Genomic DNA, 18465 nt, shown 5'->3' with positions numbered 1-18465 from the left:
TAAGTGTGTGTGTTCAAGGTTCTGTGCATCCCATTTGGAAATCACCAGCCTTGCATACCAAATATGGCCATTCCTTAGTATTTCTTGACGGAAAATCATTCACACCCAGCACCGGCAAGACACAAATAATTACAGACATTCCCAGCGTTCCTTGTTGTACTGCATGTCAATGAGAACTGAATTTCAATCATTGCAATAACAAGGCTGCTGAAAAAGCTGTTAGAGAATGATATTTAATGCGGTTTATGCTTGAAACGAGTAGAAAAACTCAAAGTGGGAGAAGGAAATAATCAAATGTTCACAAAATTTTTAAAGGTAAATCCAGGAGTTTTTGCCATTAATTTTATCCCTAGACTTTTAAATAATAGTTCATTATAGAGTTTTAAACCTTGAACCAGTTCTAAAATAAATTGCTGCATTACTTTCAGTTTTTAGTTATTAAACCTTAAACTTTAGTTTAAAGCAAAAAAAGTAGGCTTAATGTCAAGATTGTGAAGGGAGTAAATTAATAAACATTTGGAAATTTGGGAATTTTTGGAAGCTTTGAATGACAGTGTAGGCAGACTGTTTCGATTATGTCATTTGCAATGCTTTAGGTGACTGTGAGTGTGATTATGTGTGGGGTTCAGAGTCCATGAACAATCTGAGCTCATAAAAGGTGTACTTAGTTTGAAAAAGTTTGAGTAACCCTGCCAGATGCTTTACCACAGCAGCAAAAGTGAAGTGCTTTTATGGTTGTGGATTATCTCTGCATTTTCCACCATTTTCTGTTGTCAAAGTTGGTTCAAGGTGAAACGCTCATTCGAGGCGTAACACAATACTTGGTTTTGAAATGATTCACAACTCACTTGACATCAAAGGAATGTTCTGAATGCATACATCGCTTGGCCTTCGTGAATATATATTGTTCACGTAGAACTCTCCTTCCAGATAGTGAGTGCACTGATGCCGTTTTCCATCTGCAGACAAAAGCCCATGTGTGTGCGCTGTGAAGGCATGCAGCATGACCTGAGGGTCCGTTTCGACGCATGACAAAACAAGCTTGAGTGCTGCATGAGGCACAGAATGGGGATCTAGCATTTGTTCCATGACTTCAAACTCCCTTTTCCCCTTTTCTGCATTTTTTCCTCCTTTTAGGTACTGTTTTTTTTTTTCTTTTATCGTCATTTTCTTCCAGCATTTTTGCCTGGTATTCCTGGTCCCCCCTCTCCCAGCATTCCTTTGTGAGTGGGTGGAAGGTTGAATGGTCATGTGCGAGTCCAAATGGAGCAGATGAAGGAATGACTAGTACACAGTGAATTTTGGTTTAAGGGGGAGGGCAGCTGTTCGGTCTTTCCCGGAATGAGGGCTACCGTGTGAGGTATCTGAGGTGGTTTGAAGGCCCTACCACGCGAAAAACGTGCCCTAGACAGCTGTCCTCTGCCGGATCAGCTACTCTACTCAAGAGGCTGTCGTCCTTTTCTCGGGACCTAGAGGTGAGCTGATCAATGGGAGACCCCTACTGGTGTGTTTTTGCCACTGCAATGTCCTTCGAGAACTTATATGTTGATAAATATATTATATTTAGACTATAACACTGTCTTGAACACTGGGGCAGACCAAACTAATTAAATTACTAATTACATGGAAAAACTATGAAAATAAACTGGAAAAAAAACAAGTAGTATGCATGTTATTGAATATTGCTCTGTCTTTTGGAATTTTAGCTACTGGTTTAGCTACTGGTAAGAATGCACACTATTTCACCATTCAAATGTGTCACGCAATAATTAAAGTTTGGCTTGAATAGTAAATACCCACCTTCTTTGATTTGAAATTATATATATACATGTTGTTATTATTAAGTTGATATATAAGCAAAATATTTGAAAATGCTTAACAGTGGAAGTGTCATTTACATCTGAACCCATAATTAATGCACTTTGGGGTCATTTTTTTTTCATTATATTTATAGTTTCCAGTGATGAGTCCTTGTTTATTTGGCATATGGCTACAGCAAGATGACTGTGCACCAAAATACAGTCACTTTGATGTTTATTTGATGTCACACATAGGAAGAATCTTATCTCTTTTAAAAGTTAAATCATGAAAAATTATCTGACTAGTTCCATTTTGTATTTTCCGTGACCCTTTTTGGGATTTTTTTTTTTTTTGTGGCCTACCGGTTGAAAAATGCTTACTTAGTGATTTCCTCAAAAGTGTTATACAAGTTACTTGGTAGCACAGTAAGTCGGTTCATTTTTACAAATCTTGGCACAATCCAAATGCATGAGAAGCACCATATCAGGTCAAAGATGCGCCATTGTTACATTGTGCAAATGAAATTCACGGCAGACGTTTGGCACAGACTCAGGGTGCTGACTCAAGCGCATTATCTTATTGTGCACAGAACAATGGCAGTGAATCAGAAATGAATTCGGGATTGTTAGGCAGTACAGGAGGGTTCGCAAACGAGGCGGTGTTGTTGTGCCAAGGTGTCAGCGTGCGTGTCACCCTGCATTTCCCATCAAACCTTCTTTGATTATGGCCACTTTGCACCTCTACGTCTATTTATTTCATCACATGTTTGTTTGGTTTCATTTCCTCTCCCCCCAATCAAACAGGTTTTTTTAGAGGCCGAGCTGCTCTGTGGGCTGCTGGTGAGGTGGCGGGACAGGAAGAGGTGGGCGACCAGAGAATTGCATTTCCTTGTGCGTCTCCACTCCCTGCCCTCAGGTTATCGATTCAGCTCCTACTAAAACAGCACACACCCACGTGGGCTGGCGCAATACACACACACTTGTTTGGCCGTGGACTCACACATGAACAAGAAATACACATGTACGTAATGCACTTGATCCTCCGAGCTCTACAAATAAAAAGCTTTTTGCGTTTTTGGCTTGTTTGTGGTTGTTCATTTTACACCATTTTCCCTCCCTCAGCTCACACATTAGAGCCCACACAGATATGATACATGCACACACACACCTCTACATGCCTCTTCACTCAGACAGCTCATCCAAAGGGACAGTGCAACATTATGACTCACAACAGCCTAATTATCTAAATCAGAGAAAAGGTGTTGGATCAAATCAGGACAGGGTCTATTTATAATCCCAGGCCCATTTATATTTCTCTCAAAATGTCTTGCATGCATTTAATCATTTCCAGAGAACCGAAGCACACTGGTGTCTTTGTTCATGGCGTTTGCCAAACATGGTCAGCAAAGTCAGGTTTGGTACATGGTAAACATTGCGTAACTGTTTGAACTGACAAAGAGATAATTGCATATTTGTGTGTTCGCCTGAATGACGATGCAAGTGGGTGAACCTCACGAAAACATAAAACCGGGTTATGGTGACATTTCACTGCAAATTTAGGAAAAAAATTATTATAATTTGAACTGAAAAACAAGGCCTTTTTTCGGGAACAAGATTTTTGCATTGTGACATTTCATGACAATTAAGCACATTTACCCTTTACCCTATTTATTTATTTTTCTTTCTTTTGATTTTGGGTTGAAATGTGGCCCAGTCATGTTATTGACAGGTTTCAGCATAGGTGGGAAATATAAATCTTTTAAATACGTCCCTGTCAGGATTTAGAAGTTTTTTTTTTTTTTTTCATCTCCACCCTCAGGTAAATTATCCACCATCTCCTGACATCAAAGCAGCTTTCATCATATTATCATTCGCTGAGGCGCGCACATCTTGAAAGCCTTTCGGTAAATACTTGATTAATATTGCGTCCATCAACGTGATGATCAGCAACTCTCTGAGCGCTGAGAGAGAGGAGGGCAGACAAGAAAACAGGGATGTTTCATTGGCATCAGCTAGTGTATAATTGGCTCGTAAAAGTCTAATTAGTCTTACAACCTGCAGGAAAGCAATGAACACAAACAAAATTATAATATGCATCGCTCTAGCTGATGGGCAAAGTTGGTTTCCATCAGCGTCTGTCAGTCATGTAGGCTACTTATGCTTCTATTCACTCAAAGCTAAATGTGTTTGACAAGGGGATTCATATGTTTACCTCTATTGTTTATCCTCCTCCTTTATCCTTTCATATTTATTTAGTTACTTTTTTTATATATTTGCAACGTTTAATTTATTCATTTGCTAGCTTGTGAGTAGTACACTTACTGTAGCCTATATTCTGTAAATGGGTTAGTTTTAAATAATGACTATTGTTACTTTGGAAGTTTGTAATTCCAGTCAGGTCACTGGGATCATTATAAACATTCCCTCGTGTGCGATGACTACGCGTCATGTCTGTTTTCTGTCAGCCGCGCGTTTACCTTGTAATGAATGGAGACCTGTACCGGCTCTCAATCACCGAGAGCCGGTACACGCCCACGGCAACCAGCGTTGTTTGTGTACGGCCCAGGATACAAGAAAGATAACAGCTGCCTGTTTCCCAGGTATCACCTCAGCGACAGCGCACCACAACAATTAGCCAACAAACTTCCACGCTCATATCCTCAAGTTTTAGTCATTATCTGATTATTTGTTTTTCTTTCCGCATAATATATATTAAGAAATATATGTTATCGTTTACTTTATGTCCTACATAATGTATTGTAAGTTGCTAATTTGGGTTAAGACCACTGTTAACACCCACTGAAAACTAGCATCCACAAACACCAACGGACAAATGTTCTGTTTTTTAAAAGCGCATCGCTTGGCGCTTTAATGCTCGTATCTGATTGGCTGTTGATGTTTGAATCGTTTGTGAGCTGAAAATCGTCCTGAAAGTGATTCCAATGATATTTTATTGTAATAAATGTGATATCGACTTTACCATCCTAGTGAAAAATAAATATACAAAAAAAGGATTTTCAATACATTTATTTCATGCTAAGTACACCACAAATAGCCTCTTTTTTGTAGGCTATATTACAATAAATATCCTTCAATTGTACTTTTTGTATACTAAACTGGTATGTTTAAGGTCTGCTAAATTGAAACAACTAATTTTGTACTAAATGCACTTTAATTGTGTGAGTGAAGGATACATAGAGCGAATGTTCGCGACGCAACCAAGCCATTGTTTTAAAAAGTCTCTGTTTTGGTTTACACTAAGGGGCCATTTACACAACAATGTTTTCAGCTAAAAAGCGGGAAACTATTATGCGTTTTGACTGTTTACTGTTTACACGACAATGGCATTTTGGGGACTGAAAACGCATATTTTTAAAAAAGTGTTTCAAAGTACAAGTTTTTGAAAATGGCACCATTATCGTTTCCGTATAAAAAAATCAATACGAGAATCTTCAAAACGGTGACGTCATGCCTACGTGTTGGGTATGTAGACATGCGCAGAACGTGTCGATTTTAAAGGCAAGTGCGAACAAACATACACACAAATGGTGGAGTACATGGCACTGTTGTTGCTGCTCAAGAGTTTGCTAATGCTTCTTTAGCAAAGCGTGGATTTACCTCAGCAATATTACAACCAACAGCGGAGATGCATCATATAATGGTCACTTCCCATACTGATACTGTTTAATAACAAGGTGACAGAGCCAACTACTTGCCTGGAATATGTAATACAGTGTTTTGGGCTTTTTAAAAATGCAAGGGAAAAACTTTTCTGTTTTTGACTACACTGTTGTAGTGTAAACGTAGCCTAAGGCCCTGCTTACACTAGTACGTTTTTGTTTTAAATTGAAAACAATCCTCATCAACACTGGGGTGTACTCCAGAAAGCAGGGTTAACTTACCGTAAACTAAAACCTGAACTCTCGGTTGATTAACCCCAAACCTTGCTTACTCGAGGTATGTGGTTTCTTTCTTCTTCTTTTGTTAATTAGTTGTTTACATGCTTAGTACATATCGCCACCTAATTGATGGCTGTGCAATCATTTTTTTTTCCATTTAATCTTTAATACTTCCGAATGTGAATTATATTGTTTGTTTTATGCTAAGTATACATTGTCATATCAGATATGTATTTTGATTTAGAATTTAGACATTATAGAAAATGCCACTCCATGTGTGAGATATAACATTTAATAAATATAAAGTTAAACATTACCTTGTCATAGTGTTTTATAATTTATACATACTTCTTAATACATAATTTATAGACAACTCTGATATATGCCAATAAAAGAAATAATCATATTAGAATATTATATTACCTTATTTATTACTTATAATAGCGCTTCCTCATTAACATATCATATATAATAGGCTATATTACATATTGTAATATTATATAATGTTGTGTGCTATCTGTCACGCCCACTGAAGGCTCGCTGAAGTGAACTAACCCTGGAATATAACCTGCTCTGGAGCAGGTTAAGTTCAGAGAGTGAGTTGCTATGACTACTAATATACCCTGAAAGTTACCTCCGTGTTTGGAACCGAAGGTTGAGGTTATTCGCTTACTTACTCTTAAACACATCCGGGTATGTCACATAACCTGTTTTTTGGAATACCCCCCTGGTGTTTTCACTGCGTTTCTGAAACGATCTCCGTCTACACTACACAACCGAAAACACATGTCACATGACCAATGATGCAGGTACAGCCATAGATATGTTTAGGTAGATTCCCTATTATTTAGATGGCGGACGAGTCTGCGTGCTTGGAGCGGTCCAATGGGGAATCTACTCATACATATCTATAGGTACAACAATTAGCATAATGTTATTGTTTACATGATCATCAAGGATACGCAGAAAGAATATGGCCAGCCACGCCATTGTTTGCACTGTCCGTTTGCACTGAAACGCAACTGCATAGTTTTTCAGACTAAAATGGTGTATGCTGTATTTTCGAAAGTCTCCATTTTCGTAGGATAGAAAATGCTGGAGTAGTGTAAAACAACAGGTGTTACTGTAGCAAAAGTTATGAGTTTTAAAAAAAAATGCACTAGTGTAAATGTAGCCTTAGGCAGGTAAGGCCAGTTTCTATGACAACAGGCCAGCATGTACTCTTCTTCAGTGGTGCTAGAGGGTCTCTCGTAGCCGGTTAGGGGGAGTAGACATGATGTTCAGCTGGAGAGACAAAACAGCCTGTGCTCGCGCAGAACAGCTTGTCCTCTCCATGGATGGCAGGGTATTTGGAGCTTGGCTGCGAGACTGACGCACAACTGCTGCGTTACACCTGGACAAGAGCGTAATTGGTGGACAAATATGCCCTATCATGGCATTGTCCATCAAGGACACTTTGCTGAGGTGAATATGATTGCTAATAGCTTCAACCCAATGGTGACAGAGACAGTGGTTACATCAGGATTAAGTAATCATGTGAAACGAGGTCACTTCTTTAAAGTAATACCATCAGGTTTTACAGTGCAAGATATGGGATTTGATATATATATATCAAATCCCATATCTTATATATATATATATATATATATATATATATATATATATATATATATATATTGTTTATATGTTTACTGTGTATATTTATTCTGTATATATAAAACACACACATACATAAATATTTTGGAAATATTTGCATGTATATATTTATATTCAAATAATTTATATTACATATAAATATATTTAATATATAAACATTACATATTTTTCTTAATATATACATGCATGTGTTTGTACAAACCAGATTACAAAAAAGTTGGGACGCTGTACAAATTGTGAATAAAAACAGAATGCAATGATGTGGAAGTTTCAAATGTCAGTTTTTTATTCAGAATACAACATAGATGACATATCAAATGTTTAAACTGAGAAAAAATATATAATTTTAAGAGAAAAATAAGTTGATTTTAAATTTCATGGCATCAACACATTTAAAAAAATTGGGACAAGGCCATGTTTACCACTGTGTGGCATCCCCTCTTCTTTTATAACAGTCTGCAAACGTCTGGGGACTGAGGAGATAAGTTGCTCAAGTTTAGGAATAGGAATGTTGTCCCATTCTTGTCTAATACAGGCTTCTAGATTCTCAACTGTCTTAGGTCTTCTTTGTCGCATCTTCCTCTTTATGATGTGCCAAATGTTTTCTATGGGTGAAAGATCTGTACTGCAGGCTGGTCATTTCAGTATCCGGATCCTTCTTCTACGCAGCCATGATGTTGTAATTGATGCAGTATGTTGTCTGGCATTGTCATGTTGGAAAATGCAAGGTCTTCCCTGAAAGTGTTGAGGTCTGGATGGGAGCATGTGTTGTTCTAGAACTTGGATATACCTGAAGATCACAGGCATCCAGGATTGTTTTCTGGCCTTGACCCTTACACACAGAGATTGTTCCAGATTCTCTGAATCTTTGGATGATATTATGCACTGTAGATGATGATAACTTCAAGCTCTTTACAGTTTTTCTCTGAGAAACTCCTTTCTGATATTGCTCCACTATTTTTCGCCGCAGCATTGGGGGAATTGGTGATCCTCTGCCCATCTTGACTTCTAAGACACACTGCCACTCTGAGAGGCTATTTTTATACCCAATCATGTTGCCAATTGACCTTATAAGTTACAAATTGGTCCTCCAGCTGTTCCTTAAATGTATATTTAAGTTTTCCAGCCTCTTATTGTTACCTGTCCCAACTTTTTTGGAATGTGTTGCGCTCATGAAATCCAAAATGAGCCAATATTTGGCTTGACATTTCAAAATGTCTCACTTTTAACATTTGATATGTTATCTATATTATATCATGAATAAAATATAACTTTATGAGATTTGTAAATTATTCCATTCCTTTTTTACAATTTGTACAGGGTCCCAACTTTTTTGGAATCGGGTTTGTATTTATACATAATAAATCTGCATAGTACACACATATATTACACTAGTATAAAATAAATATAAACATTTGTATTAAACACATAATGTGTATATATATATATATATATATATATATATATACATATACAAACCACTGGTTAAGAGGGACACCAGCAACAAAACACAACATATGCTGCTCACAGCAAGAAGGGAAGACTTTAAAGGCTTTCAGAGAACATATAGTCTGGACTGAAAGCAAGCGGTGAGTCAGAGGTTTGTCTTAATATATATATATATTTATACAAGCACACATTGTCATGAGTCATACGCATCCAGTAATAATGTGTGAGAATTATGCTCTCAGTCTTTTGCAGGTGCTGTTCAGGGCATAAACTTGACAGTATCAAATAGTCCTGTTTGAAATATAACCTCACCTAACACAGCAATGAGTCATCCTCCACCAACACTGATAAATCTGTGCAATGAACATGCTGTAAAAGTTGCAATGTCCTTGCTTTTTCCAAGAAACGGCAAAACAGTGGCAATCACTAGTGATTTAATGATTTTCAGGATGTAAAATATGAGTCATGAGTGTGAGGCTCATATATGCTCATAAATTTCATTCTCAGAATGTTATGTAACTCAAGTTTTCAATGTGAATGAATATATGCTAGCACGTACACTAGCACGGCACAGTCTCTTACTGTGCAACCAACAAAGGCAGTAACCACCGGTCGTCCACCCCCACACTGAGCCTGTAAACAAAACAAGAGCTCACGCCTTACAAGCTGCAAAATGTTAGCTTACATATATGTCAGCCAAAATCCTGCCAATACACTACATATACATATATAAATAAATAATTCTCACCAAGGCTGCATTCATTTGATCAAAAATACAGAAAAAAAACAGTAATCTTTCAAAATGTTATTACAATGTAAAATGATGGTTTCTATTTGAATATCCATTGAAATATAATTTATATCTTTGATGCAAAGCTGAACTTCCATCAGCCAAAGTGTCCCATGATCCTTAAGAAATCATTCTAATATGCTGAATTATTATTAGGATTATCAATGTTGGCAACAGTTGTGCTGCCAGATATATAAATTTTTGGATTAGTTGATGAACAAAAAAGTTGTAATCCTTTCTATCAATATAAACCTTTGTTCTTCTTGCTCTTTGCTTTTTGATCTCTTCTTATCAATTTAACACAACCTTGCTGAATTAAAATTTATATTTCCTTAAAAAAAAAAGAAAGAATACAAATGTACGGACCCCAAACTTTTGAGTGTTAGAAAAAAATTGTATTTTAAATAAATGCTCTTCTTTTAATCAAAGAATCCTGAAAAAAAGTATCATAGGTTCCAAAAGAAATATTAAGCAGCACAACAGTTTCCAGCATGGAAAATAAATCATAATATTAGAGTGATTTATGAAGGATCATGTGACACTGAAGTAATGATGCTGGAAATTCAGCTTTATCATCACAGCAATAAATTAGATTTTGTTGTAAAATCTATAATAATAATATATCAAAATATTTCACAATTTTATATATTTTAATGCATTTTTGATCACATAAATGCAGCCTTGATGAGCATAAGAAACTCCTGTAAAAAAAAAAATATATATATATATATATATATATATAATATTTTAATATATAAATATTATTCGTAAATAGTAATATATACTTTCAATATTAGACTAATTTTACACTAATGCATAAAACAATATAGAAATGTTACAATTGTAATAGGTAATAATTTGCAATAATGTTATATAGTGTAATATATTGCATTACCATGTAATAATTTGTGTACAATATTTGTGTGTGTATGTGTGTGTATAAAAATGTAAAATGAAAGTAAACATCATGCATATTCTGCTCCATGTATAGCCAGTCGACCTGCTGATGAAGCTTCCTCGATAAGAGGCACGTGACATCAGACATACTCCGAGGTGCATGCGATTACTGCCCTCCACTGGTCAAATAGCTAATTGCAAATAAAACAATACATTTCTGATAGGCCATCTACAATTGCAGCCCCTTTATCGAGATCGTAACACAAAGCCTGGGGTTTTTGCGATTCTAGTAATTGAAGTTATTCTAGTTTTAGTATTGTTTTAGATATGTGATGTCGTATCATATATACTGACCGTGCTGAGTGGCGGGGGAGGGTTTGCTCGAGAAATGGAAAGTTGTGGTGAGGTGCAGGAAGCGCGTGTGTGGGCGTCTGAAGCGGAGGACAGTTCTCAAGGTCCCGAGGCTACGATATTTATAACCCTGCTGCTTCACCCTTGCTCTAGCTTGCTTTCTCTTGCCTCGTAGACGAAGAAGCATCTTAATCCAGGTCACTGCACAATTCTGAGAGATGCCAGGCTATTTTTAGCTTTCTGCATGAGAGGATAAGGTGCATATTTGTAGCCCTGCGTTACCACAGATTTGCACATTTTCCATGACCATGCAAATCCCGACATAACTAAAACAGGAGAGTGTGTAATTTAGCTTATATCACTATTGCTTGCTTGCGATGTTTAATTAGAATGTGTTGGTCCACTCGAGCCAGCACATCCCTGATGTAGTTGATTGTCCTACATTAGAACCATCTCTCCACAATCATCTTGGTAATCTGCATCCGATTGTTACTGGGTGGGGTCATCGCTGCCCTGCAGGGGTCCTCAGTCTGCCACATTGTTATGAATGCTTAACACGAGCATAATAGATGGGTGATGATAGTGATGAACCATTAATGAGTGATCCCAAGGCCAGTATCTTCTTTGTAGAATCTTTGTTGATTTTGGCGGTAAATATATATATATATATTTAAAAAAAAAAACTGAATTTAATTCTAATGAAATTGGCACTATATTCAGTTTTAGAATTAATCACATTTCTGAGATTGTATTTTAATTTTCAAAGCAGAGAGCAGAATTGGTTTTAAAATGTTTTAACTTGTTAATATCTTTTTTTTTTGCACAGAAATGTAAATCTTTGTTGTTCACATTGTAATTAAAAAAAAAAAAAAAGGAAATAACCATGTTTGTTTTTTTAGGCTACTTCTTTTACTTTGAATATGCAGTGAACCGGATTTCATGACACTTTTAGCCAATCTGCACATGACCCTGGTTCACACATTATCTTAAAACCCACAAGTTAAAGTGGATTCAGCATGAAAAAGTAGTCTAAAAAGATAAACAAATGTAGTTATATATGTAGTATATGTAGGATTGTGAAACAGTGTTTCACTGCAGATACATTTAGTGACCTTGTCTGTCAAGCATATGTTGATATAATCAACCTCTCACCACATTTAAAAAAAACCCCTCATGATTACCACAGATTATGCCATATCAGTGATTAATTTGGTATTGACTGATTCAGTTATTTGTTTACAGAGTTTAACTAGCACTATTTTTTTTTTATTAATCGCAGACGATAGCCTAGCTATAGTACAACGTACAAAAATATAGCCTAGAATAATCAAGCATTGCACATCCACAAAAAAATAAAATAAAAAATACAAATAAAATGTTTAAGGGGATGTTTTTGAAAACATATCAATTTAGTACCTTATTTAAATATTTCAACAAATATTTCAACAACAAAAACACATTTTTTGTGCACATTTGCCTTGCATGAATCTAGGACCTTTACGTAAGATTATATAATATCTTTATGTAAATAAAAATCATATTTTTGTGTAAGAGCATAATTAACATTCAAAGTGACAAAGTTGGGCTTTTTGTTGCAAAAAAAGCAAACAGCACTGCATTGAAGTACAACAAAGGTAGCATTTTGTGCTTTCTTTTTGTTTAATACAAACAGATGCAACAGAATGACATATACTGTACAAGGGCGCAAGACAATATTGTTGCCTACCTTTTGAACAGATTCAGTTTTGTACTTTCTTATAAGTAGAGTCAGAAATCAAACACATATAGAATTTTAAATCTGTACAGAAAATTTCTATAGAAAGACTTACACTTGCTAAATTTACCTTTACGTAGCCTATAAAAAATGGCCTAAGCCAGGAACCAAATTAAAAAAAAAAACATATGACTATTCACTCTCATGTGTACAGGCTATCCTAGAATATAATTTTCATACTTCAAAGAGATATCAGGAATTACACCACGGAAAACCCTCGATATGTGTTTCAAGAGATTCTTATTATAATCTCAATACCAAAAGAGGTGAGACAAACAACAAAGGTAGAGCCAGTTCTTTCTGCACGTACAAGCCTGTGACGCGACGCGACGCAACGCGATGAGAACACGCCCTCAGAGATCTGCAGTCACGTGAAGACTTTAAACTGGCGCCATTTTCTGTGTAGACTTCTGTTTTGCAGCAGCCGGCGTCGAGTCCTGCAACCCTTTTGTGTCTTCGAGAAAAAACTGAGGTGAGAAGTACTGCACTTCTTCCAATGTGCTCGGGCTAAAACAAAACATTGTATTCTGGTTATATATTATATTGATGTATGGTTTACAATGGTGGCTCATTTCTTGTATTTATACGCTTTTTTCTGGTGTTCTAATTTGAGAAATGTTAAAGTAGGAACATTGTGTAGGCGTTTTGCATTATAATCGCTCTTTTACTTCGAATGCAGTGTGTACATGGAGCTAATTCTGTCGAATTGTATTGGATTCTTTGTTCTTCTTAAAGTACAGCGTGACCTAAACCGTTAGTTCTACTGACCTACTTTAAACAAAGCTTGTGAATGGAATAACGAATTGTTATTTATTCATGCAATATTTAAAACCCAATTCGGTGAAGATTTGAAAACGTAGATTTCAAAGGGTTTAATCTGGTAAAACGTGTCTTTGTGGTAAAATGGCTGCAGCATGCTGTGAAGAAGATGGGTAGAAAATGGCGTTTCCTTGTTGCGCACTTAAAAAAAATGTCGAGTGTTAAGCCGGCTGTTAATTTGAGTCTCTTCAGACCTTGTGATGTTTAAAAAAAAAAAAAAAAAATCAAAATGTATTTAAATAACTTTGTTTTATGATAAATATTTTCCCAGCAGGTGATTCAACATGTCTGACGAGGGAAAGCTCTTCATTGGTGGTCTGAGCTATGAGACCACAGAGCAGTCCTTGGAGGAGGCTTTCTCCAAATATGGGTCAATTGCCAAAGGTTTGTTTTAAGCAGTTTTTCATTGAAGTTTGTTGAAATTAAAGATGTCAAACACATCTTTATTGATTATGTTGTTGTTTTTGCTCCAGTTGATGTCATCCGGGATCGTGAGACGGACCGTTCCAGAGGCTTTGGCTTTGTGACGTTTGAAAATCCAGAAGATGCCAAGGATGCAATGGCTGCAATGAATGGAAAGGTAAGATCAACACCCTCTAAGGATGGAAATTTGTAAAACTGGGTGGAGGCCTAAAGTGAGTTTTCTAACCATAAAATGCATCTTTTTGCAGTCTGTCGATGGCCGCATGATTCGTGTTGATGAAGCTGGCAAATCTGGTAGACGTTCTGGTGGTTTTAGAGGAGGTTCTTCTGGTGGTAGAGGGTTCTTCAGAGGAGGAAGAGGTAGAGGTTGGTATTCTTAATCTTGAATGCAATTGTATTAACCGATGGCTGTATTTGCATTTCAAGTATCCTTGGTGGCTTGTAATTATCATGACAAAGCTGGTAGACCACCTGGATGGATGCATGTTGTATTTCTTGCATGAGTTTTATTGATCTAACTTTGTTGTTGTTACACAGGTGGTGGAGGATATGGTGGAGACCGAAGCTACGGAGGTGACCGAAGCTTTGGTGGTGATAGGGGCTATGGTGGTGGTGATCGGGGCTATGGGGGAGGAGAGAGGAGCTATGGTGGAGGTGACCGATCCTACGGTGGTGGCGGATACTCAAACAGGAGTAGTGGATACTCGGGTGGCAGCGGCGGTGGATACAGGGATAACAGGTAAGGGATTGAAACATGGAACAATTTTGCACAAGGAACATTTTTACGATCATTGTAGCCATGAACACTTTAAATATGGCAAATATTACTTTTGGTTTTAGAAGCCAGAGTGGATATGACCGTTCTGGTGGATCCTACAGAGACAGCTACGACAGTTATGGTACGTATTGATTGTTCAGAATTACTAATTTTAACTAAATGACTGCACCAGTATATCTCAGCCCACTTGTGGGGTTTTAAAATAATGTCTATAGACCCAAGCAGAAAAAGACAATTGCCATTTTCGAACTTGAGTTCAGTCAACTTGGTTGCCTTTTTTATCTTGGAAATGACCACAATCCAAAAGCTCATTTTACGATAGTAGTGACTAAAGTCGGTTTTGTGCTCTTCTTCAGAATAGTCCATAAGACCTTGTTGGAAAAGAATCATGTCTTGGTGTCAGTTCACTGTTTGGAAAAGGATGTTCACAATGCTCCAGTGCCTTTACCCTTTTGCCTACTTCTTGTCCTCAGCTTCACACGAGTAAAAAAAAAAAAAATCCTGATTGCAAGATCATCCCTTCGCTGGCTGTATATAAAGATGCGCTCTTGGAAGACCTTTTTTGTTTTAACTTTTTTGTTCTGGTTCAAATGTTCTATTAAAGAGAGACTCCTATTTTACCGTGTCAAGTATCCGCAAGAATGTTCCTCTCATTGAGGAGCTGCCTATTATCCATGAGCATTCACTTCCTGTAAGAGTTTTCAAGCCCTGTGAGGCTACCTGTATCTGACATTTTACCTTGCGATTTGTGTAATAATAGATGCTCACAGAGGTTGGAAATTGTCCTTTATTTTTATTTTCAGTGTGTGTTTAAGAAACTCTGTCTCTGAAACCATGCGTGAAAATTGACCTGTCCAACACAGCCTGATAGCTTCTAAAAACCAATTTCCTCCAAGATCTTTGGACCAATTTCTTAATATCGGCTCACTGAAAGTGCTTCGAGGGGCATTTGAACAATTTTTAAACGGCACCTGAAAATATTCTAATCTGATCCTCCAATAGAAGCTTGATAAGCTGTGATGTGTTCTTTATTGCTCCTTGCCACCTCCATTTTGTGATGCATTCCTTTAGTGAAGCAAGGCAGGCATGTTGCATTGGAGTTCTCTCCGGCAAACCTCCTTGATGTTGCTAAAGATCTGTAAATATGAATTATCCAAAGAGTAAACCACTGAAGTGGGTCATTCTGCCTCGCATTAAGACCGTTGGCCCAAAGTACTTTACTCTTTGACCAGTCTAAATTAATTTTAAAAGTATGCTCAACTGTGGACTGAACATATGTCAAGATTTTGTTCCACCTTGGAAAGAAATGTGCTGTTCTGTATATCAACACCTCCGAATCCTTTCTTTTTGTATTAATCTGGATTCATGAAGCTCATTAAAGAAAAATGGTTGGAAAATGCTCTCTCTTGCCTTCGATATTAAAAAGCTCAATACAAGCCAAATTAATGTCTTGGAGTGGATAAGCTGGGGTTTTAGCATCTGGGATCCTAAGTATTTTCCATTAGACCAATAAAACTTCAGATTAGATAAGTTGACAAAGATGAAACGTTGTGGTGTAGCAACCAATGGTTCTGAATAATGCTTCATTGGATCCAAGAGTTCTCTGCTAGCAATTACGGAAGTCAACAATGTCCTTGGAGAATGAAGTGTTGTGCCTTCCGACTCAAGAATCCTGAGATGAAAGCTGCTCTCTTGACTAGGTCATTTGTGGAGATAGGCCTGTAATGTGAGGTAAACCCTTTTGCTCTCCTGTACGCATCCTACAACCGTTCTCATTGTCCATGTTTTCTTCGAATGTTGCTTCGACCAGTGATAACATCTACAGAATCTGTTCAATCCCGATCCACAACCCACCCAAAAAAAACAAAAAACACTTCCTGTTCCTCAAAGCATGACAACTTTTAATATACATATATAGTGTGTGCTTGTGTTTGGTGGAAAGTATCTCATGTGGCCTCTGAAAAGAGTTAAAAGTCCCTGTTCTGATTGCAAATTTTGTCTGCACCAACTTTAAAGATTATTTTGGTCCGTTTTAAGTCGCCCATGTCAAAAGTTTTGAAGTTGATTGTAGCTTTTTTTTTGCCACATCTTGAGTGATTAACTATGGAAGCTCGCTAAAAGTTTGGCCCTTTGTTTTAAACGATAACAATTTTTTTTTATTTATATATATATATATATATTTTTTTTTTATCTAGAAGTGTTTGTGTAGCATTATTTTGAAAGCTATTTTAAATGCATGTTTTGTCCTATGATGTTTACATCTTCTGTAAACTAAAATAACCTTTTATTTTTCAGACTGACTCCCTGGATGTGTTGTATTTGAAAACTAGAGGAGCATGACCTTTTGAAATGACCTCATTTTCATGGCAAAAACACAAGAGGTATGGATTTACTTGTAGAATCAAATTACTAATAGTTTGATGCGAGTAATCGAAGTTCTGTTAAAGATTAAAGGGATAGTTTACCCAAAAATGGAAAAATAAGACCTTTAATTATCCTCATGTCTAAACCCATAAGACCTTTCTTCATCTTTGGAACACCAAATTAAGACACTTTTGATGCACCCCCGTGAGCTCTTTGACCCTTCATTGACCGCAAGGGTATCAAGGTCCAGAAACATATCAAGTTAAAACCATGAAAATGAAATCTGGGGTTCAACCATAATTTTACGAAGCTACAAAGATATTTTTTGATTATTTAACTCCTCTATTCAACAATTTGTCTCCTGCATCACACTGATCCGTTGTCTGTTATTTGTGCTTGGATCCCAGTTTAAATGTTTACATTCAGTGGATACTCTCTAATTGTTAAGCACCGTACACTTGACTTGCATGCATGCTTGTTTGATTGTTTTTCTTTCTTATAAGGGCTTAAGTTACTTGGACTTGCTTTTTCAGAGCTCATGGAAATCCCTGCTGTGCAGATGAACCCATCTCTCCCGAAAGAAAGCAGAGAAAGTGTCAAAACACTTGCAAGATGATCAGTCTTCGATCTAGATTTAAGTTTGATTTATTTTGCTGAAAGCAGTGTTTCTGTATAAAGGTGTTAACTCGAATTGTTGTGAGAATGACATCAATTCAATAAAGCTTTTTTACATCTGTTTTGTTCAGTACTTTGGATTTATTCGCACTGGTTTAGTGGCAATGTTTCAGTACACTTTTACCACAAGGCGGCAGTGGTGGCCAGCTATACACAGGCCCAAGAAAATGAAACTCTTATTAGGCTTTAGCAGTACCAGTTAGGATTTATAAAGTTTTAAAGTTTTCAAATTTAGACAGGTTGGTTTAGTTCTTAAATACGATTGGATTAAACAACTACTGAAGTTTATCTAGCTTGCTGTTTGAAGGATTCTTTATAGGATTTTTTTTTTAGATTAAAGGCATCCTTTTTTAATATCCACTTATTTTGAAAGTTTAATAATTTTACCCATTTATTGGCTAATATTGCTGATCAGTCGTTTTATTTTTCTGTTGCAGTTTAATCTTATGCTCTTGTGGTTTGTGGCTTGTCTTAACAAGAAACAGAAAGTGTGTCTTCATTTCTAGGTTTTTAGCAGTGAGCAGTAATTTTCCATCGTGATATCTTGTATAACAATTCTCTCAATATTAGCACAAAGAAATATTCAATAAGTTACATTGCATTATCTCCGCTTTGTTAATTTTTGTTGGGTTCAGGTATCAGACAAACCACTGCTAATGGTTTTTGGTGTTTGGCATCTGGGGTTAGATCTAATGTTCCTGGTTTGGAGACTTGATCTAATATGTTTGGCATGTTGGATGACATGATCTGAAGAATCCATGGAAGAATCCGTTACCTGTGAGGTAATATGC

The 18465-nt window shown here is 36.7% G+C and overlaps 1 protein-coding gene and 1 long non-coding RNA gene across 10 annotated transcripts; both read left to right on the top strand.

Annotated features, from left to right (window-relative positions):
• Positions 1-545: 545 nt before the first annotated feature.
• LOC127987053 (uncharacterized) lies at positions 546-2872 on the top strand. Its single transcript, XR_008161035.1, has 2 exons — positions 546-1475; positions 2604-2872. It is a non-coding gene; the product is annotated as an uncharacterized LOC127987053 (long non-coding RNA).
• A 10052-nt stretch (positions 2873-12924) lies between these two features.
• cirbpb (cold inducible RNA binding protein b) lies at positions 12925-17734 on the top strand. 9 transcript variants are annotated; one of them, XR_008161482.1, is made up of 8 exons: positions 12925-13087; positions 13706-13818; positions 13908-14014; positions 14106-14223; positions 14395-14596; positions 14698-14756; positions 16931-17016; positions 17533-17734. XR_008161482.1 is itself a non-coding variant. In XM_052590503.1 (7 exons), exons 2-7 carry the CDS (start codon positions 13719-13721, stop codon positions 15120-15122), a joined length of 594 nt encoding a protein of 197 aa, XP_052446463.1. In that variant the 5' UTR covers positions 12925-13087; positions 13706-13718; the 3' UTR covers positions 15123-16032. The 9 variants fall into 9 exon arrangements, 4 of the variants coding, with proteins under 4 accessions (XP_052446463.1, XP_052446462.1, XP_052446464.1 ...); XR_008161483.1 differs by having other exon boundaries at positions 17503-17734; XR_008161486.1 differs by having other exon boundaries at positions 14395-14598; positions 14693-14756.
• The last annotated feature ends 731 nt before the right edge of the window (positions 17735-18465 follow it).

This window comes from Carassius gibelio, chromosome B22 (genome assembly GCF_023724105.1).
Source record: "Carassius gibelio isolate Cgi1373 ecotype wild population from Czech Republic chromosome B22, carGib1.2-hapl.c, whole genome shotgun sequence".
Lineage (NCBI taxonomy): Eukaryota > Metazoa > Chordata > Actinopteri > Cypriniformes > Cyprinidae > Carassius > Carassius gibelio.
This window is presented reverse-complemented; position numbering and strand designations above follow the sequence as displayed.

Excerpts from the sequence above, each read along its gene's own strand:
- cirbpb (XM_052590502.1), top strand. The coding sequence starts at position 13,719 with ATGTCTGACGAGGGAAAGCTCTTCATTGGTGGTCTGAGCTATGAGACC. Across the intron at positions 13,819-13,907 it reads ATATGGGTCAATTGCCAAAG|TTGATGTCATCCGGGATCGT; the intron begins GTTTGTTTTAAG and ends TTTTTGCTCCAG. Across the intron at positions 14,015-14,105 it reads TGGCTGCAATGAATGGAAAG|TCTGTCGATGGCCGCATGAT; the intron begins GTAAGATCAACA and ends ATCTTTTTGCAG.